Source organism: Dipodomys ordii, unplaced genomic scaffold (genome assembly GCF_000151885.1).
Source record: "Dipodomys ordii isolate 6190 unplaced genomic scaffold, Dord_2.0 Scaffold2, whole genome shotgun sequence".
NCBI lineage: Eukaryota > Metazoa > Chordata > Mammalia > Rodentia > Heteromyidae > Dipodomys > Dipodomys ordii.
In genome coordinates this window covers 20831538-20854399 of record NW_012267218.1, presented here as the reverse complement: position 1 = coordinate 20854399, position 22862 = coordinate 20831538, and the positions used below count along the sequence as shown (strand labels likewise).

Genomic DNA, 22862 nt, shown 5'->3' with positions numbered 1-22862 from the left:
CAGCCTCCCCCCTCCCCCCCCAATCCCAATTGTAAATACACATATTTTATGAGCAAAAACCAAACACATTCTCTTGCAAGTCCACCTGTGGGCTATATCAACTATTTTTCACTCTTACATCTGGATTTCAGGGGAAGATAAACCAGGATACTAAATTAGTCTATTTGTTACTATTCTCTGAAGAATAAAAGAAGAATGTATAACTTGAAATATATCTAACATTGCCCCCAAACATATTTCACAGTTGATGAGTAATTTCAGTGTCTTGCCCTTTAACTGCTGCCTACTTCTTCCACTAGTCCCTTTACTGTCAGAAGACAAAACTTCTAGAAGCATTTTATCCAAAGCAGCTGCTTGTCCCTACCTGTAGGGTGAGGAGTGGGGTGATGGATCAGAGTCAGAAGCTAGTGAAGCAGTGACTTTGGTGTTTCCCAGATCTTCATCTGCTAGAAAATCATGGGAGCAAGAAGTCATTAACTGAGTGAGAACACAATCACAATTATCTCAAATCTTTAAAAATATAACCGTTTCAACCAACTTCCTATTTCTAAAACTATCTTGGGTACGAGTAAACGTTATACATTGAGAGGCCCAGTACAAGAATACTCAAGTTGTCACATCGAAATATACTCACTCATGACCTGCTCATAAAAAGTTAAGTCATATTCTAAAACATGTCACCAAAACATTAGTTCTAATTCAAGACTCATACTTCTCAGAAAACAGATGGTTAAATTACATAGAACACAGAAGGCAGGCTGGAATGTAAAATGAATTTAGTGTCACTGTATCAAATGTTACTTACCCATGCAGATCAATGTATCCACGATCACTTTCCAAATTTAATTCATTATTTTATTCACTTCAGCCAACAATAATGGTTTATCAAATAACTAGGTACTTTAAAGAATAGTAAAATGACACCAATATCTGGTGTTATTGCTGCCATTATGCAGGTAAAGAAACTAAGGCAGCCAGGCACCAGTGGCTCATGCCTGTAAAACTAGCTACTCAGGAGGCTGAGATCTGAGGATCATGGTTCTAAGCCAGCCTGGGCAGGAAAGTCCATGAGACTCTTATCTCCAATAAACCACTAGAAAACTGGAAGTGGCGCTGTGGCTCAAGTGGTAGAGTGCTTGCCTTGAGCTGAAGAGTGCAGGGCAGCACCCAAGCCCAGAGTTCAAGCCCCACGACCGATTAAAAAAAAAAAAGAAAGAAAGAAACTAAGGCAGAGAAACTAAGGACCTAGGTGGCTGTGCTCTCCCCATCAGCTGCTGCTTGGCTTTGGTTTTACTGCTACAGCGTTTCCCTGAGTCCTCAACTAGTACCTTACCTCAGTGCACTTACGCTGCCTCTAGTTTAACCCTTTCTAGTTAAGAAACTGAGGCCTCAACCTTACTTCCCAGTACAAAACACATAACAACAAAGTCAATATCAAATACTGAGTGTCAGAAGTTTGGTAGCAACATAAAAGTGAAAAACATAGGCAAATATTTTTTGGTTAGTAATCTAATCTCTGGCTATTCTTGTATGTGAATAAGAAACCTTTTTCTTTTGGTCAATTCATAGTTTCATGGATGTATACCTTATAGCTCATGCCACCTCATTTACTAAGGGTCCACTGTTCCCATTGCTGCCAATCTGCAAAGAGCCCCACTTCACTGAGAGATGTGAATAGAAACTTCTCCCCTAAGTGGAACCTGCTTCCTATAAATTCTGCCCTTTGATCACTCCTTCCCACAATATCCTCTCAAATATTTACAGTTGGTCATTACATTTCCCACAAGTTCCTTTTCTCCAAGCTGTCACCTCCACATCACATGAACTTTGACCACGGTGGCCTCCATATACATGGCCTCTAAACATGCCAGTCTCTACATTACATGGCCTCTGACCATGCTGGCCTCCATATCACATAGCCTTTGGCCCTGATCATGGTGGCTTCCTTTCCTTGCTCCACGTAGCTTGTTCCACCCAAAGTAAGTAAGGAGCTAGAACAAACAGATTTTATGTGTTAGTTCATGTGAAGAACACCAACAGCAATCTCTTACTAAGGACACAATATTTTTTTTTCTTTTTGCTTATGTGGTGCTGAGGAATCGAACCCAGGGCCTCAAGCATGCAAGGCAAGCGCTCTACCCCTGAGCCACCTTTCTAGCCCTGAGGACACAATATTTCTTGACACTAGGTTTTAATTGAAAAATGAATAAATAAACAGAAGATCTTAGCTGTTCATGGTGGCAATGTCTGTAATCCCAACACTCAGGAAGCTGAAGCAGGAGAATCTTTTTTTTTTTTTTTTGTGAACATACCGTACAGAGGGGTTACAATTACATGAGCAAGATAATGAGTACATTTCTTATCAAGCATTGCAGCCTCCTCCTTTGTTTACCCTTCACATCCCTTCCCAGCCTCCCCCGCCCCCCCATCCAACCCTCCCCCCATGCAGGAGGATCTTGAGTTTGTAGCTAGTCTGAACAATGAAGGCCTTTTCTTAAAAAAAAAAAAAAAAAAGCTGAGTCCTGATGGCTCATGCTTATTATAAATATAATACTACCTACTCAAGAAGCTGAGATCTTAGGATCAGTTTGAAGCCAGCCAGAGCATAATAGTCCTTGAGACTCTTATCTCCAAGTAATCACCAAAAGGCCAGAAGTAGAAAGGTGACTCAAGTGGTAGAGTACTAGCCTTGAGAGGGAGGGAGGGGGAGAGAGAGAAAGACGGAGAGGGGGGGGTCCTGGGATAGCATCTAAGCCCAGAGTTCAAGCCACCGGACTGGCATAATAAAGGTAATTAAATAAGGCAAGAAAATTTTTAAATAAATATCTAATATTATGGCCTGTCAGTTTTTAAATTAGAATACCTATGTGGATGTATGCTATACTCATTTCTTTAATGATGGACATCAATGTTACTCCTATTCTATTAATATTATATGTCTTGCTACAATACCTTGAGGATATTGCGTACTATTGCTATTTCTTTGGGATGGGTTCCCAAAGAAATTTCTAGACCAAACTCTTTTTCTAAGGACTCATACATCATTTCACATTTGCAGCAGAAATAAACAATGTTTCCCACAACTTCTACATCAAAGTGGTATTTTCAAAATTTTAGGAAACTGACCAAACTTGATATGTGAGAAATGATACCCGAATTTTATTTGTTTCTGCAATACAGGTTTCCACTAAGTTAGGTACAATGGTTTTAAACTCCTGGGCTCAAGCAATCTTTCCCTCTTAGCCTCCAAAGTATCTGAGACTACATGTGCATGCCACCATGCCCAGTTTGATATCTTCATTTTTTTATTGTGAAAATAATGTACAGAGGGGTTACAATTACATGGGCAAGATAATGAGTACATTTCTTATTAAGCATTGTAGCCTCCTCCTTTGTTTCCCCTTCTCATCCTCCCCCCGTCCCCCCACCTATTCCTCCCCCCCAACAAAGTTGTAAAGTTTGTTTTCGACATAACGACTTGTACATCTCATTGTTGCAATGGGTCCACCTGTATCCCTATTTAAATGATTTGTTTTTCCCTTTCCCCTCCACAAATTATACCAACATTAAATACAGTGAAAGCAGGGGTTATACTGTGGGGGAGGGACATACAAAGCAATGTGTTAGAAACAATTGCATGACAGAAAAAAAAACATTTGAATACATATCTTAGGGTTCATTTCCCTAACATCAACTTACCTGACTTTTTCTGCTTGACTCAGACATATACTAGATATTGCAAATAAGGGAAACCATGGGACCTATGTTTCTTTGGGCCTGGCTTACTTCACATAATATAATTCTTTCTGATGGAGGCATAGAATTCTATTGTGTATATATACCACATTTTCTTGATCCATTCATCTACTTAGGGGCATCTGGGTTAGTTCCATATTTTAGCTATAATAAATAATGCTGCAATAAACATAGTTGTGCTGGTAGCTTTAGTGTGGTCTTGTTTGTGAACATTTGGGTAAATGCCCAAAAGTGGGATTGCTGGGTCATAGGGGAGTTCTATGTGGAGTCTTTTGAGGAACCTCGATACTGCTTTCATTTTATCACTTTAGTTCTTACTTAGCTTTTAATTCATTAGTGCACTTTAAAATGTCGGGGGGTGGGGGGAAGCTGGGAAGGTGGCTCAGTGTAGAATGTTTAGAATGCTTACTTTGCATGCATGAGGCCCAGTCTAGCTTTGAACCCCAATCCTCATATCTCAGTTTCCTGAGTTGCTAGGATTACAGGTGTGAGCCATTCGTGCCCAGTTATAATCATCTTCTTATAATTTTTGCCAAAATTACAGGCAGAACATAAGACATTACTATTTTAACTTGCTAATCTTCTAATAAGTCATATGACTGAAAAAACTTATGCACATAAAATCAGTTGCTTTTTGTTAAAAATTTAGCCTACCTTCTTCACTTGACAATGATATTCATCCACTTAAAACAGACCACTGCCCAGGAGCCAATGGCTCACACCTGTAATCCTAGCTATAGAGGACACTAAAATTTGGAGGAACAAAGTTGAAAGCCTATCTGGACAGAAAAGTCTGCTAGATTCTACCTACAAAATAACCATCAAAAAGCAAGGCTAGAAGTGTGGCTCAACTGTGGCATGTACTAGCAAGCAAGTCAAGTAAATGTAAGGCCGCAAGTTCAAACCCCACTACTGAAAGCACACAAGCATGTACTCTCACTCCCCCTCCCATCCCCAATCCTTCAGATATCACTCTGCCAAATGTCTTCCCAAAATCAAAAGATACTATATAAAGAGGAATCACATTAAAAAAAATTAGAATTAATTACTCTGCCTCAATTCAACAAACCTTCTGGGAGCCCATGATATGGGTTAGTTAACAATGTTGTATGCTGGGAAAACAGAGTCAAACTAGACATATCCTATGGTTTTGTTTTTGTTTTTGCCAGTCCTGGATCTTGAAAACTCAGGGGATAGGCACTATCCCTGAGCTTCTTTTGCTCAAGGCTAGCACTCTACCACTTGAGCCACAGCTCTACTATCAGTTTTTCCTGTTTATGTGGTACTAAGGAATCGAACCTAGGGCAAGTATTCTACCACTAAGCCACATTCCCAGCTCAACTTGTGTCTTAAAAGAACTCAGTCTAAGTTAGGCACTAGTGGCTCACATCTGTAATCCTAGCTATTCAGGAGACTGAGATCTGAGGCTTGTGGTTCAAAGCCAGCCTGGGCAGTCCATGAGACTCTTACCTCCAATCAACCACCAAAAAAACCACAAGTGGAACTGTGGCTCAGAGTGGTAGAAGAATATAGCCTTGATCACAAAAGCTCAGAGACAGTGTCTAGGCCCTAAGTTCCAGCCCCATAACCCATCAAAAATAAAAAAGGGCTGAGATGGGGGGGCGGAAGGGGGAGGGTGAGATCGGGGAACAAAGAGACATAGATTCCATTAATCTTTTTTTTGGGGGGGGCAGGCGGGTTGGTTTTGAGGCTTGAACTCTGAGCCTGGGCACTGTCCCTGAGCTCTTCAGCTCAAGACAAGTGCTCTATCATTTGAGCCAGAGCACCACTTACGGTTTTCTGTTGGTTAATTGGAGATAAGTCTCATGGGCTTTCCTGCCAGGGCTGGCTTTGAACCATGATCCTCAGATCTGTCTACTGAGTAGTTAGGATTACAGTTATGAGCCACTGGTGCCCAGCAGATTCCATTAATTTTACTCAATGCTTCCTGAATTTTAACTAGAGTCTTGCCCATCTACAGACTGGTAATAATGCACCTTGCAGACACAGTTCTAGCCTCATGAAGTTCTCAATCTAGTAAGGAAAGCTATATGAAGACCTTTGTTCCCACAGGGATGAACAACATGGCCAAATATGCATGTACAACTCTGTGGCAACCATACGAGAGGGTGGACTTTACCAGATCAGGTAAAGTAGGCCTCTGCAGAAGCCAGTAAATATTCCATGCAAAAATAACCAAAGGAGAGCACATTATATGAGACAAAGGATCTTAACTATGGTTGAAACAGACTAGAGATAACACAAGTTAAAAAAAAAAAAACAGTCAAATTTGCTGTTGACACTCCCATGCTAGCTCCTAGCAACCCTCTTTTCTTTACTAAGTGACCAGGACCATCTATAACAAATTCTAGAACTCTACAGAGAATCTGTATCAAGTTAATGGCATGTAGTTTTTAAGACTCTACTCTTTTCCCCTTCAAGGCTAATTGGTGTATACATTCATGTCTGGTCCTCAAAGATAGTATAGAAAGATTAGTCTTTGAGGACCACAGATGTAGGAGTTATCTTTCAATCTTTTGACTTTCAAATACTCAACCTTTTCCCTTTTCCTCCCTGCAGGGGACTGAGATTATAAGTAGTACACTGTGGATGTCAAAATGGGAGATCTTGTCCAGTACAAAAAAGTCAGGGAACAGACACTGATTTAAAATATCCTAGGTACTTGAAATGGAGAATAGGACCAAGGAGAGGAGAGTAGACACATGAAGAGAAGATAAAGGGAAAATACAATTAAAAAAAAAAAACTCAATGCATATCCTACAAAATTAAAAGAAGTGAGGGAAGTGGTAGGTTGGGAAAGATGGGCGAGAATGCTGAAAGCAATGACACTGATCAAGGTGTGCTATATTTGTTGTTGAATGGCAAATCTTTCGTAAAAATTTTTTGCTAAATATGTATGTACCCACCTGGAATTTTAAAACGAAGTAGCACAAAGGAAGGACTATATTCTAGCAGTAGCCAGAGCCCTGACCAAATTGTTCTTGCTGCTTAACCTTGAAAGGATAGGGACTATCCGGCCACCAGACCACATAAGACCCCAGAAAATCATGTGATCTGGCCCTGCCAAGACAACCACTGGCAGGACTTCCCAATCATTTCAGATCCTTTTTATTTTTAAGGTAATCACTATCCTGTGTGAATCATTCTCTTGCTTTTGTTTTTAGTTTGAACACCTAACTATGCACTTCCAAGTGGTATTGCATCATTCTCTGTTTTCTGGACTCAGTAGAAAGATGCAGTAACAGAGAATGTTTTCTCTGTGCTCTGACTTATTTCACAACACCATAATAAGTTTGAAAGCTTCATCAATGTTGTCATAGGCTCAAACATTTTCGCTGTTGTACACCATTCCACAAAAACACCATAATTTATCGATCTGTTGTTGACATCTGAGTTATTTTGGGGTTTGGACTACTATGAATTATGCTTCTATGAATATTTTTTCACATATCTTGGCTACAGCGAATACAATGAGTATAAACATAGGATAGAATGGTAAGCAATAGAAATGCTAATGTTAATGTTTGGTAGATAATGTTCTACCACTTGAGCCGCAGCTCCACTTTCAGCTTTTTGGTGTTTAGTAAGAAATAACAGTCTCACAGACTTTGCTGCCTGGGCTGGCTTTGAATAGCGTCAGCTCTCAACCTAGGCATGAGCTACTGGCAGTTGGCCATATTAATATTTTTATTTGGCCACTCTGGTGAAATGGTCATGTTCATTTAGTTTCTTTTTCACTTATATTTCTTGACCTTCTAAAATCTTCTTTTGTTAAGGTGCCTGTCCAAGTCTTGTGCCCTTACTACTACTGGATTGTCTTTACTATTTATAGAAACTGGATACAAAGACTGTCAATTGTATGTTTGGTTTTTGTGTTTTTTGGGGGTTTTTTTGTTGTTTTTTTTTTGTCGGTCATGGGGCTTGAACTCTGGGCCTGGGTACTGTCCCTCAGCTCTTCAGCTCAAGGCGAGCGCTCTACCACTTGAGCCACAGCACCACTTCTGGTTTTCTGGTAGTTTACTGGAGATAAGAGTTTCACAGACTTTCCTGCCTGGGCTGGCTTTGACCCGCTTCCTCAGATCTCAGCCTCCTGAATAGCAAGGATTACTGGCGTGAGCCACCAGAGCCAGCTATGTTTTTATAATTACTTGATCCACTCTGTGATTTACTTTTTCACTTTTTTAATGGTGTTCTTTGAAGAACCACAGATCCTTAATGTAGTCAAAATGTATTGATCAGTGTCCTTTCATTCATCTTTCTGTGTCCTGTTTTAAGAAATCGTCTCTATGGGCTGAGAATGTGGCTTGGTGGTAGAGTGCTTGCCTAGCATGCATGAAGCCCTGGGTTATGATTCCTCAGTACCACATACACAGAAATAACGAAGTGGAGCTGTGGCTCAAGTGGTAGAGTGCTAGTCTTGAGCAAAAGCAGCTCAGGGTGAGTGCCTAGGCCCTGAGTTCAAGTTCCAGGACTGGCAAAAAAACAACCAAACAGAAATCTTTCACTGTATAGTAATCCATAAAACATTCTAATTATCATCTATAAGCTCACTGTACAGTCATACCAACCAGGAGATAATGCAGGTTCATTTCTAAACCATTGCAATGAAGTAAATATCACAATAATGTAAGTCACACAAACCACTTGGTTTTCCAGTGTATATAAAAGTTATATTTATAGGGCTGGGAAGGTGGCTCAGTGGTAGAGCGCTTGCCTTGCATGCCTGAGGCCCTGGGTGCCATTCCCCAGCACCACATAAGCAAAAAGAAAAAAAGCTGGAAGTGTCACTGTGGCTCAAGTGGTAGAGCGCTAGACTTGAACTGGAAAGCTGAGGGAGAGCACCCAGGCCCAGAGTTCAGGCCCCACGACTGGACCCCCCTGCAAAAAAAAGTTATATTTATGTCCGCTCTCAGCTCAAAAATTTACTATTAGTGCAAGGAAACCCATTTATAACAGAACTCTCCTTGATCCAACTGCTTCTTGGCTTGGAGAACTAAACACTTGCTCTAGCATAAAAGCAATGTGTTGAAATCTAGATGAAAAAGATTACATGTTTAATCCTCATGATAAATGAGAAAACAGGTTCAGAGGTCAGTAAGAACATGAGATTGCAATCCAAATAGTTTTCCTGCATATGCAGACCCATAACTATGAAGATTTTCTGCCTCCATTAATAAATAAAAAATTGCAAGAGTAATAATGGAAAAAAGTTATTTATGTTTTTATATATTTGTTATATATATGTATGTTACATATGTTTTATATATATATATATATATATATATATATATATATATCAGTAATATAACATGATGCCTGTAAAAAAACAAGTATACTTTCGTTCAAAAATGTCTATTGATAGAAATGCTAATGACCATCGAGGCCTTCAAGCATTCATAAACTGTGTGTGTGTGTGTGTGTGTGTGTGTGTGTGTGTGTGTGTGTGTGTACACACGCACCTATATTGGGGCATGAACTCAGGGGACTAGACACTGTCACTCAAGGCTAGCACACTACCATGTGAGCCATAGCTCTACTTTTGGCTTGTTGGTGGTTAAAAGGAGATGAAAATCTCCTGGAATTTCCTGCCTGGGCTGGCTTCAAACCAGATCTAAGCCTTCTGAGTAGTTAGGATTATAGCATGAGCCATTAGCACCTGGAGATTCATAACTTTGTTTTGCTGGTGGGAAGTCTTACTCAATGTCAATGGCTGCTAGCTGATCAGTGTTGGCTACTGAAGGTTGAAGTGGTTGTGGTAAGTTCTGTCTTAAGACAGAAGTTTATTGCATGGACTGCCTCTTCCTTCATCAGCATTTTAGTCACAGTAAAACTTCTTTCAAAATCAGAATTAACCTTCACAAACCCTGCTAGCTGTTTTACTTACTACTAAATTTATACAATATTCAATATTTCACTGTCATCTCAACCATGTTCACAGAATCCCCATCTGGAGTAGTCTAAGCTCAAGAAACTACTCTTTGCCTGTAAGAGTGTAGCAATGCACTCACATCTTCAGGCTCTACTTCCAATCGAGTTCTCTTGTTATTTCTACCACATCTGCAGTTACTTGCTCCACTGAAGTCTCAAACTCATCAGTGTCACCTATGAGAGTTAGAAGAATCAACTTCTTCCAAATGCCTGTGGATGCTGATATTTTGACTTTTTCTAATGAACTCACAAACATTCTTAGGAACATTTAGATACTGTGTTAGAACATGAAAATACAGGAATCTCACTGTACTTCTCTCACAGAGCTCTTGGACAACCAGACACTGTCTCTGAGCAGCAGTATCTTGAAAGGATCTTTTTTTCCCCCTCTGAGCAGCCCTCAATAATGGACTTAAAATATTTAGTGAAACATGTTGTAGAGAGATGTGCTAACATCCAGGCCTTATTCTATTTATAGAACACAGGCAGAGTTATCATTCTGAAGGATCCCAGAATTTGCAGAGTGGAAGTGAACTTTCAACTTAAGTAAGCAGCTGCATTAGTCTCCAAGTCAGTCTGACTTGCTCAGCCTTGATCAAAAAACAGCTTAGCGACAGTACCCAGGCCCTGAGTCAGACATTGACTTCTCTCTACCTATGAAAGAACTACAGGACATCTGCTGTCAACAGGAAGCTATTTCATCAACATTGGAGATTTTAGTCACCTTCCTCCATAATTTTCCTTTGTATAACTTGCTTGCAACCTCCACATTTCCTACTTCATCTCATGCTTTTATGATATATAGACAACTTCTATTCCCCAAACATCATGAACCAATTTCTGCTACTTCTATTCTCCAAACATCATGAACCAATTTCTGCTACTTCTATTCCCCAAACATCATGAACCAATTTCTGCTATCTCCAAACTTTTCTTCGCAGCTATCTTACCTGGCTCAATCCACAGAACTGGAGAGAGCTGGGATCTTGCTCTGAGGCTAGGCACTAGCTACAGGGAAAGTTGTGGCTGGTTTAATTTGTCTAGACCATTAAAACTTTCTCCCTATCAGCAATAACACTGGCTTTCTTTCTTTTTTGGGGGGGGGTCCAGTCGTGGGGCCTGAAATCTGGGCCTGGGCACTGTCTCTCAGCTCTTCAGCTCAAGGCTAATGCTCTACCACTTGAGCCACAGCACCACTTCGGCTTTTTTCTTTTTGCTTATGTGGTGCTGAGGAATCGAACTCAGGGCTTCATGCATGCAAGGCAAGCGCTCTACCACTGAGCCACCTTCCCAACCCCAACACTGGCTTTCTTGTCATTCATGTGTTCGCTGGAGTAGCACATTTAATTTCCTTCAAGAACTTTTTTTTTAATCCATAGCTTGAATAACAAGAACAAAACCCTAGCTTTTGGGGCTGGGAAGGTGGCTCAGTGGTAGAGCGCTTGCCTTGCATGCATGAGGCCCTGGGTTCAATTCCTCAGCACCACATAAGCAAAAAAAAAAGGCGGAAGTGGTGCTGTGGCTCAAGTGGTAGAGCACTAGCCTTGAGCTGAAGAGCTGAGGGACAGTGCCCAGGCCCAGAGTTCAGGCCCCACAACCGGACCCCAAAAAAAAAACAAAACCCTAGCTTTCAACCTGCTTTTGACAAGCCTTCTCACTGAACTTGTTTCTAGCTTTTGACCTAATGGGAGACATATTCTTCCTTTCACTTGAACACTTCAATCACTGCAGGGTTATTGATTGGCCTAATATTATGCCTCAGGAAAAAGGAAGATGTGAGGAGAGGGAGAAAGATGAGATAATACCTGGGTTGCAGAGCACTCTGAACCCACACATTCATTAATAAGGCTACTAGTTTATATGGAGGCAATTTGTGGTACCCCAAAACAAGTTCCATCAAGGACTGTAGATCAAAGATTATCAACAGATAAAATAATAAAAAAGTTTACAATAGGGGCTGGGAAGGTGGCTCAGTGGTAGAGCGCTTGCCTTGCATGCATGAGGCCCTGGGTTCGATTCCTCAGCACCACATAAGCAAAAAGAAAGAAAAAATCTGGAAGTGGTGCTGTGGCTCAAGTGGTAGAACACCAGCCTTGAGCTGAAGAGCTGAGGGACAGCACCCAGGCCCAGAGTTCAAGCCCCATGACCGGAGGGCCCCCCCCAAAAAAAGAAAAGTTTACAATACTGTGAGGATTAGCAAAATAAAATATAGAAACATAGAGTAACTTCATATCACTAGAAAAACAATGGTGATTCAATTGTTCAATACAGGATTATTACAAACCTTCAACTTATGAGAAACACAATTACCTGTAAACCACAATAAAACAAGATATGCCTATAACAGCCTCTCACATTTTGCTCTACAATCCACCTAGAGTGCGGGTGCCAGTGGCTCACGCCTGTAATCCTAACTACTCAGGAGGCTGAGATCTGAGGATCACATTTCAAAGCCAGCCTGGGCAGGGAAATCTGTGAGACTCTTATTTCCAATAAACCACTAGAAAACCAGAAGTGGTGCTGTGGCTCAAGCAGTAGAGTGCTCACCTTGAGCTGAAGAGCTGAGGGATAGTGCCTAGGCCCAGAGTTCAAGCCCCATAACCGATCAAAAAAAAAAAAATCCACCTAGAGTTGATTATTTTATCAGCATATGTGTGAGAGGCAATGATGTAGTTTCTTTTCTTTCAAGATATTCAAGTGTGCCAGGTTCAAATAGCTTACTCCAGTAATCCTACTCAGGAGGCTGATATCTGGGGATCTCAATTCAAAGACATCTCCAATTGACTGCCAAAAAGCTGAAAGTGGAGCTGTGGCTCAAGTGGCAGATCACTAGCCTTGAGCAAAAAACAGCTTAATGACAGTACCCAGGCCCTGAGTTCAAGCCTCAGAACTGGCACACACATATTGGCACGTGCGCGCGCACACACACACACACACACACACACATACACACACTATTCAATTGTCCTAACAACTGCCATCTCTTCCTATTACTCTATACTTCTTGTTGCAAGCCAAACATCTAGGTAAATGTGGGTGTTTCTCGGATCTGAATGACATTGTTAAATCCTGAATACAAAAAAAAAAAAAAACTAAAAAACTAAAATAATGGGGCTGGGAAGGTGGCTCAGTGGTAGAGTGCTTGCCTTGCATGCATGAGGCCCTGGGTTTGATTCCTCAGCACCACATAAGCAGAAAAAGCCAGAAGTGGCGCTGTGGCTCAAGTAGTAGAGTGCTAGACTTCGGCTGAAGAGCTCAGGAACAGCGCCCAGGCCCAGAGCTCAGGCCCCACGCCCGACAAAAAAAAAAAAATCTAAAATAAGCCTTGATATCTGACAGAGAAAACTTCTTCTCCAAGAATACTTTTCTGGTTATTTTGGAGATGGGAATATGCCTGGGCTGGACTCACACCACTCCAGATCTCAACCTCCTGAATTGCTAGGATATAAGTCACCAGTGCCAGTCTTCTTTTTATTTTTGTTCATGTTGCCTTTTCATCTTATGTGTCTGGTTTATTTTGATACATGAAAGAAATAGTTCTATTGTTTGTAGAAATAATTTGATGTCTATGATGATCCTGTAGAGAAGGTTTGTGCTTCTAGCAGAGAGCTGAAGGCACTAGTAACCTAGGGAACCCTAATGCATTTCATCAACTCATGTTTCTGAAGCTGAGCTGCAGTAACTGCAATGGTCTTTTATCAGTCAGCTTTCCATTACTATACCAAATACATGAGATCAATTTGGAAAGAGATCAATTTGGCTCTGTTTGGAAGGTTCTTATTGGTTGGCCCTGTTAGCTCTGGGCAAGGCACCACATCTTAGAACATGTGGTAATGCAGAACCATTCACCTCATGGTCATCCAATCCCCTTTGAGGGAATGTCCCAGTGACCCAACACTTTCTATTAAGCCTCACCTCTTAAAAGTTCTACCAACTTCCAGTAGTACTCCTCCTTTAAGGGCCAAGTCTTAATCACATAGGTCTTTGCCGGACATTTACGATGCAAACTATAAGAATGCCTACCTGTAGGTCATGGCCTTTCAAGATCCTAATCCATGGGAAAAGGGATTCACTGAGCCCTTGGTATCAATCCCTATCACTGTGTTTGCACAGCCTTGCCTCTTAGCCTCCATCCTCAGGAATCCAGCATACATACTGTCATCCTTGGACCTCTACCTTTATACTGCTCCTCTTAATTCTTCATTATCTTTCTGCCGGTCCAGTACGTTCAGGCACAAGTACCTACAGGTATTTGTATTTCATTATTTTCTAACTGTCCCCAGTTAAGAGACCTGGCCCCAATGACTTATTAGTCTGCCATCATGGAAAACAAAAATCCACTTTGCCTCCTTACCCACTGAATTTGAAAATGACTTAGTGGCTAAAACAGGAAAAAAAAACAGATTTTTTATTTAAAATCCTGCCTTTTCTCTATAACTGCTAAGCAGCATTAAGTTGATCTAAGTAGGTGTCCTTTCCTCTTTGGCTTATTGTGTAACTCAGGTTATAAGAAAGACTTCACTAAGGCTGAATTTTTAGAAATGAAATTAGCACAAAAATAATAGCAAAAATAGCAGTGGATTTAAAAAATAACAAAACCTCCCAAGGATATTTACAACTTTTATTTTATTTTAAAAAATCATCTAAGAGAAAAAGACCCAGATAAGATCAGTTCTTGATGAGCAGAAAAGTACTAGAGATACACAGAAAGTCTCCAATTTAGAATATAAACACTGCAAAGAATCTTGTGACATGCTGATATGTTTATGTATCCATATTTTTTTCTGAATTATCATTCTAAATTCCAGAGACATACATGTATTCAGTCTCTATCTCCAGAAGTAACCAATGAAAACAGGAGAATGCCTGTTATTTCAGCTACTAGGGAAGTGGAAATTGAAAGGCTTATGGTACAAGGCCAGCTCCAGCAAAAAATTAGCAAGACCTCATCTTGACAAGCTGTCATGGTAGAATGCATCTGGAACTCCACCTGTATAGGTGACACGGGTAGTAGGATTGTAGTCCAAGGCCAGCCTGGTCAAAAAGCATGAGACCCTATCTGAAAAACAACGAAAGCAAAAAAGAGCTATGACTCAAGACTCAAGAGTGTGACTCAAGTGAAAGTGCCTATTTAGCAAGCATAAGGCCAACTTCATACCCAATACTGTTTAAAAAAATTAAATTCTGTATACTTTTCCAGATATTTTATATATACAATGTTTTGTGTGAAAGTTTGTGTGCACGCAAAATACTCTACATGTATTCTTTTTTTTTTTTTTTTTTGGTCAGTCATGGGGCTTGGACTTTGGGCATGGGCGCTGTCCCTGCGCTCTTCAGCTCAAAGCGAGCACTCTACCACTTGAGCCACAGCGCCACTTTCAGTTTTCTAGTGGTTAATTGGAGATAAGAGTCTCATAGACTTTCCTGCCTGGCCTGGCTTTGAAACGTGATCCTCAGGTCTCAGCCTCCTGAGTAGCTAGGATTACAGGCATGAGCACCGGCACCCAGCTTACATGTATTCTTTATCATTTTTATACAAAGAATGAGCACATACACACTACTGTGCATTTTTTATTTTTTCACTTATATCTCAGATTCTGTAACTGTACATGAAAACTCATTTTTTATAACTGATTAATATTTCACCGGATGAATATTAATCAGTTATTTACCCAGTTTCTACTGGTAGACATTTATAAGGTTTTCCTAATCTTTTATTAGACTAGCCTTGTGTCCATGTCATTAAGCAGGAGTATGAATAAACTCTAAGATAGATTCCCAGGAGTAGGTCAATGGGAGATGCATTCTAATTTAATGAATATTGACAAGTTAACTCCCATAGCAGCTTTACAATACCAACAGCAATGCATGTTAAGTGTTTCTGCATATAGGTACTGACAAACTGGGGAAATTACTGGTACAGTTACAACCCCCCATATCTCCCTAAGCACAAGTCAGGTTAAGCACTTCTCATGTGTTAAAAGCTGCTTGTCAGCCAGGCACCAGTCTACCTATAATCCAACCTATTCAGGAAGTTGGGAACTTAGGATCATGGTTCAAAGCTAGACCAGGCAGGAAAGTCCTTAAGACTTTTCTCCAACTAACCACCAAAAACCAAGAAATAGAGCTGGGGCTTAAGTGGTAAAGCACCACCCTTGAGCTCAAAAGCTCAAGGACAGTGGTCAGGCCATGAGTTCACAAGCATGCGCACACAGATGCGCACACATACACTTCTCATACCATCTTAACAGCTAGATATGGGTAGGACAAAAAACAAAAGCATATTGCTTGTTGAAATGAGTGCCCTAAAATATAAGAACTACTGTTAAAAACAAAAACAAAACAAAACCATGTAATTGAATTCAAAGAGGCAGAAAGAAAAGGAAAAATATATAATTTTACTTCCAGAAGTATAAAGTGTGGAAGAAGAAAGGTTGTTTTATTTTTTTTTATTTTTGGGTCCGGTTGTGGGGCCTGAACTCTGGGCCTGGGCACTGTCCCTCAGCTCTTCAGCTCAAGGCTAGCGCTCTACCACGTGAGCCACAGCGCCACTTCTGGCTTTTTTTCTTTTTGCTTATGTGGTGCTGAGGAATCGAACCCAGGGCCTCAGGCATGCAAGGCAAGTGCTCTACCACTGAGCTACCTTCCCAGGCCCGAAAGGTTGTTTTAGAGAGAGAAAAAAAACTATAAGCAAAACTTCTTAAGTTTCTGAAATTATTTTGTGAAATATAAACTGATACAAAAAAAGGAAAGGCCAATTTTTCTAGAGTTTAGCTTTTAAGATAACACTCAAATATAAGCCAATTCCTAGGTACACTTGGATGAGAGCAGAGAAACCAGTACAAGACTTCTAAATCTAGATGGCATATGGGAAAACACATTAATATGCACATTAATACATATTAATATTACATATATATGCTTACTAATGTCCATATTACATGTACATGCACATGTTAGTTTGATACTTATCAAACTGTTAATTATCATGGATATTTAGAATGAAAAAAATTTTAGTGTCAAATTTTAAAGAAATAGTATCCAAAATAATACTGGAATGGTTTTATCTAACATAATGAAACTACTGCTATGTCCAAAGTCTTGGAAATAATGAACAGAAAAGGAAATATAAAAATTCAAGAATAACAATTTATCTAGGCACCAGTGACTCATGCTTACAATCCTAGCCAGCCAGAGTACAGAGTTTGTGAAACTCTTATCTCTAACTAACCAGCAGAAAGCTAGAAGTAGGGCTGGAAGGTGGCTCAGTGGTAGAGCGCTTGCCTTGCACGCATGAGGCCCTGGGTTCGATTCCTCAGCACCACGTAAGCAAAAAGAAGAAAGCCAGAAGTGGCGCTGTGGCTCAAGTGGTAGAGCGCTGGCCTTGAGCTGAAGAGCTGAGGGACAATGACCGGACCCAAAAAAAGAAAGCTAGAAGTAGAGCTGTGGCTCAAGTGGTAGGGTGCCAGCCTTGAGCAAAACAGCTTAGGGACAGCACTCAGTACCCGAATTCAAGCCCCAGTACTGGCACGTGCACACACACACATACACATATACATACACACACACACACAAATTATAAATCAATGTGTTAGGCTGAATTCTCCTTGCACACTTTTGAAGAAAAAATTTAAATAAATATACACAACTTTCATGTTTTAAAAAAAGCTTTCTGAGGGGCTGGGAAGGTGGGTCAGTGGTAAAGTGCTTGCTTTGAATGCATGAGGCTCTGGGTTCGATTCCTTAGCATTATATAAACAGAAAAAGCCAGAAGTGGCGCTGTGGCTCAAGTGGTAGAGTGCTAGCCTTGACTGAAGAGCTAAGGGACAGCGCCCAGGCCCAGAGTTCAAGCCCCACAACAACAACAACCAAAAAAAAAAAAGCTTCTGAAAAAAATATGCATATTAAAGTTCTATATACTTGTATGATCATGGTGAAAGAAAAAAACAACAGATTGGGTAAAGATTTTTAAAAAGACACTACTAGTACACTAGTGTCTATAATCCTAGTTACTCTGAAGTCTGAGATCTGAAGATCGTGGTTTGAAGCCAGCCCAGGCAGCAAAGTCCATGAGACTCTGATCTCCAATTAACTACCAAAAGGCTAGAAATGGAGCTGTGGCTCAATGTGGTGGAGCACTAGCTCTCAGGGACAGTGCCCATACCCTAAGCTCAAGCCTCAAAACTGTCACAAAAAATAAAAATAAAAGCTTCCTAAAATATAAATTTTCTTCATATTAAAAATATATAGTTGATGGAGGCTGGGAAGGTGGCTCAGTGGTAGAGCGCTTGCCTTGCATGCATGAGGCCCTGGGTTCGATTCCTCAGCACCCACATAAGAAAAAAAAGAAAAAAGACAGAAGTGGCGCTGTGGCTCAAGTGGTGGAGCACTAGCCTTGAGCTGAAGAGCTGAGGGACAGCACCCAGGCCCAGAGTTCAGGCCCCATGACTGGACCCAAATAAATTAAATAAATAAATAAATAAAAACATAGAGCTGAAGCCAGATGCTGGTGGCTCACGCCTGTAAAACTAGCTACTCAGGAGGCTGAGATCTGAGGATCCCGCTTCAAAGCCAACCCATGCATGAAAAGTCCATGAGACTCTTATCTCCAATAAACCACTAGAAAACCGGAAATGGCGCTGTGGCTCAAGTGATAGAGTACTTGCCTTGAGCTGAAGAGCTGAGGGACAGCAACCAGACCCAGAGTTCAAGCCCCATGACCTACTATATATATAGCTGGGTGCTGGTGGCTCACTCCTGAAATGCTACTTATGAGGCTGACATCTGATGATCGTAGTTCAAAGCCAGCAGAGGCAGGGAAGTCCATGAGACTCTTATCTCCAGTTAACCACCAGAAAACTGGAAGTAGCACTGTGGCTCAAAGTGGTAGCACACTAGCCTTGAGCAAAAAAACTGAGGGACAGTACCTAGTCCCTGAGTTCAAGCCCTGGACCAGCAAAAAAATAAATAAAAATAAAAATAAATAATAATGTAAAGGTATAATTTAATCAAATGTTTTAAGAACAATAACAATTCATAGTGGATGACCCCTAATGCATAGGCAGAAAAATTACTTACCTAAAATAACTTATTTATATTTGACAATTTTTTGTTTGGGCTTTTTGAACCATATTTTTTAAATTGTTATCATAAAGGCGATGTACAGAGATAGGTTACAGTTTCATAAGTCTGGCAATGAGTACATTTCATTTTAGACAATGTCACCTTTCCTTCATTCTAAAATTTTGTCTTTTCTTTTTTGGTATTGGGGATCAAACCCATGATGTTGCATTTATAAGGCAAGCTCTTTGCCACAGAGCTACATCCCAGCCCTATATCTGATTAATTTTCTTTTCATATTACCAGCATAGTTTCAGATATTCTGACATGGTACAGATTTGAGCTCAGTGTATATTTTGCATTTTCTTTACAAGAAGCACAAAGCAGGTTTTTTTCCAAGCACCTGAGTATCAGGTCAGGGTTTCTTTAGCACAGGTCTCATAGGACTTCCCCTTCACTAAGCAGACTTCAAAGCCATAATTAGCCTAACCTTTTTATTCTAGTACAGAGGAACCAAAAGCATGCAACACAGTTACAGATCAAGGAGCTTACATGGAAGTGACCCTATTATCCAACTTTTCAGCCCTTAAGAAGTGGATATGCAGGGCTGGGAAGGTAGCTCAGTAGTAGAGTGCTTGCCTTGCATGCATGAGGCCCTGGCTTCGATTCCTCAGTACCGCATAAGCAAAAAGAAAAAAGCCGGAAGTGGTGCTGTGGCTCAAGTGATAGAGCGCTAGCCTTGAGCTGAAGAGCTGAGGGACAGTGCCCAGGCCCAGAGTTCAGGCCCCATGACCGGACCCCCGCCCCCCAAAAAAAGAAAGAAGTGGACATGCTCCTGAGCTGTCAATCAGATTACACACCTTGTACTGTATGGACTGCATTATGACATGACTACATTAACATTATATAAAAAGCACTGTACAAAGTACTATTAAAATAATAGCCATAGTAAGATAAAATTTTAATGTTTTGAAATAGAATTGTAACAGAACATCAAGAAATCGGGCTGGAGTGTGGTTCTGGCAGTATGATGCCTGTCTAGTAAGCATGAAGCCGAGTTCAAACCCTAATAATACCAGACAGTGCCCAGTTCAAGCTCCATGACCACCACCACCACCAAAAAAAGGAATATAAACAAGTTTACATGCCCCATTTCAGTCCTACACATCTAAATGATAGCTACTGGAAGTATGTGCACCAAACTAAGTTCTTCCTAACTTTAGGTCATAACAAGCTTTGCCCTTCATTTTCCCCAAAGCTCAAAAGACCTAAGAAAAAATTTTCCTGCACTTAAGTGATGCAATAAATGTATGCCTCAGAGAATTTCAATAAAAGATGGCTTCTCTTCTCTGGGGAACTAAAGAACCCAGGTGTCCCAAGTAAGAAACTATTAAACACACACACACACACACACACACACACACACACACAATTACAGCTGATCATGGTAGCTCAATCCTGCAATATCCTAGTTACTTGGGAGGCAGAGAAGCCAGTTCAAAGTCTGGTTCAAAGCCAGAATGGAACTGGTGTCAGCCTGAGTGGTAGAACACACCAGACTTAAATAAAAAGCTGAGAGACAGCGCCCAGGCCTTGAGTTCAAGCCCCAGTACAGGCACAAAGGCAAGCGCACACGCGTGCGCGCACTCACGCATGCACTCACGCACGCACACCCTGGGCATAAAAATTCACAGACCCCAACCTGGGTGCTGGTGGCTCATGCCTGTAATCCTAGCTACTCAGGAGACTGAGATCTGAGGATCATGGTTCAAAGCCAGCCTGGGCAGAAAAGTCTGTGAGACTCTTATCTCCAATAAACCACTCAGAAAAAAGCTGGAATTGGTGCTGTGGTTATAGAGTGCTAGCCTTGAGCACAAAGAAGTTTGGGAACAGTGCCCAGGTCCTGAGTTCAATCCCAGAACCAGGAAAAAAAAATCACAGACCCCCATTCTCAATAAATGGCTGGGCATGGTGGCCTGCAATTGTCATCCCATAAATAGAAGGACTACAGTCCAAGCCGAACCAGAAATTAAAGTGAGACCCTATTCTGAAAATAAAGCAAAAAGGGGCTGGCAGAATGGCAAATATATAAAAGTGGCTGCTTAGCAAGCATAGGCTCCAAGTTTACACCCTAGTATCACAAAATAAATAATTCACAGTTCTTAAAACAGTAAGGACATCATGACCACTGAGGAGCTTAATTTATAAGCCTTTTTCTCCCTTTACCAAATTTTAGCTAACAAACATGAAGGCCCTCTTTTAAAACCAGTTATGGGCCAGGAGCCAATGGCTCACATCTATAACCCTAGCTATTCAGGAGGCTGAGATCTGAGGATTGAGGTTCAAAGCCAGCCTAGGCAGGGAAGTCTGTGAGACTCTAATCTCCAAATAACTACCAGAAAACCGGAAGTGGCACTGTTGCTCAAAGTGGCAGAGCACTAACCTTGAGTAGAAAAGCCAGGGACAGCACCCAGGCTCTGGGTTAAGCCCACAACCAACAACAACAAAAAAAAAACAGTTATGGTTCTTTTGGATACTGACAAATCCCTGCTTTGAAGGAATAAGGTGCATTGAAATTTCCAAGCCCTGAATTCAATAAATTCAAGTAAATATCCAATCTTTTATTTTACGTTGTTTTATGAGAGGGCAATGGAAACATTTTTCAGTTTCAATTCTTCTTAGTTTCTCTACTACTTATTTACTGAAATATTTTCTGGCGAAAAGTGACAGAAAGGTCCAAACTCCTAATTTTAACAATTTGTAATGCTTACTCTCAAGTCTATAAAACTCTGGCAGTATTTCCACACTGCCTTAGAAATCCAGCTTAACTTCCACCAAGGGTTTTTCTAATATTAGGAACCAAACCTTCATTGCAGGGATAGTCCAATAACTACAGGATGCTTAGCAACATCCCTGGCCTACAATTACTAGATGTCAGTAAGAGCTGCCCCTGGCTATGACAAACAAGACTGCTTCCAGACATTGACAGATGTGCTTCCAGATAGTATCCACAATTCTAATCCAAGGATTAGCCTTGGTTATCTCAGCCCTAATTTCCCACATTCACTGAATACACATACAAAATTTTGCATTGAGACTCTCTTTGATCATTTAAATCAGCTAATATTTACAGAACCTTGAAGATAAAACATCAAGGATTGTAGGAGAAAAAATAGGCAAGATAGATTCTATTTCTCCTTCAAGAGGCTTCTTAGGGGGAAAGTACATAAAGAACTATAATTTTTAAAAAACACTCAATTGCAAAACATTTTGAAATATTTTTGTTTTGCTATGGAATCCTCATTTCATCAAACTGAAAACACCTTGAGAATAAAGACTAAAACTTGTCCTGGAGTCACAGACAATATAAAAGGACAGTTACTTCATCATAATAAGGTGACAATTTCCTATAGGCAGTAAAACTCCAGAGCTAACTTGGTCATTACCTTTACTTGGGTGTATTTTGTTCTTTTGGGAAGGGGTGACATTGTCCAAAAAGAATGTACTCTATATCTGACTTATGCCCTTTGTACATCACCCTTCTAATAACACATAAACAATTTTAATGGTAAAGAAAATGATTGTTGACAGGATTGAATCAAATAAACAAATGATTCTTTTTCTACACTGACACACAGAGTAGTCAATACATGTAAACTTATCATTTCAAAAAGAGCAATAACAAATTCCTATATAAACAGAAGTCAGCTTTTATCCTCCTTTTGTTTTGCATGTATATAATGCTAGGACTTGAACCCAGGTCTTCATGCATGCTACACTGGGCCATACTCTAGTGTAACAAGCATTTTAAATAGAAAGGTCTTATGAGTACTCCAAAAATATATTTAAAGATAATAGATTTGATATTTATCACATTTATACTTTATTTGAAAGGCTTTTGTGTTTGTCATAAACACAAGGACTTAAAGAAGAGGTTAGAATACACTTAATTTGGGGCTGGGAAGGTGGCTCAGTGGTAAAGCGCTTGCCTTGCATGCCAGAGGCCCTGGGTTTGACTCCTCAGCACCACATAAGAAAAAAGCCGGAAGTGGCACTGTGGCTCAAGTGGTAGACTGCTAGCCTTGAGCTGAAGAGCT

The 22862-nt window shown here is 40.5% G+C and overlaps 1 protein-coding gene across 2 annotated transcripts in view; it reads right to left on the bottom strand.

The window, feature by feature from the left end:
* The window catches only part of Tmed8 (transmembrane emp24 protein transport domain containing 8), a 36681-nt gene that overhangs the window by 12067 nt on the left and 1752 nt on the right, over positions 1-22862 (bottom strand). The window contains exon 2 of one of the 2 annotated variants that reach the window (XM_013012459.1): positions 365-446. In XM_013012459.1, coding sequence (XP_012867913.1) covers positions 365-446 — 82 coding nt within the window. The remainder of the gene's footprint in view (positions 1-364; positions 447-22862) is intronic. The other variant, XM_013012464.1, reaches the window with a different exon arrangement.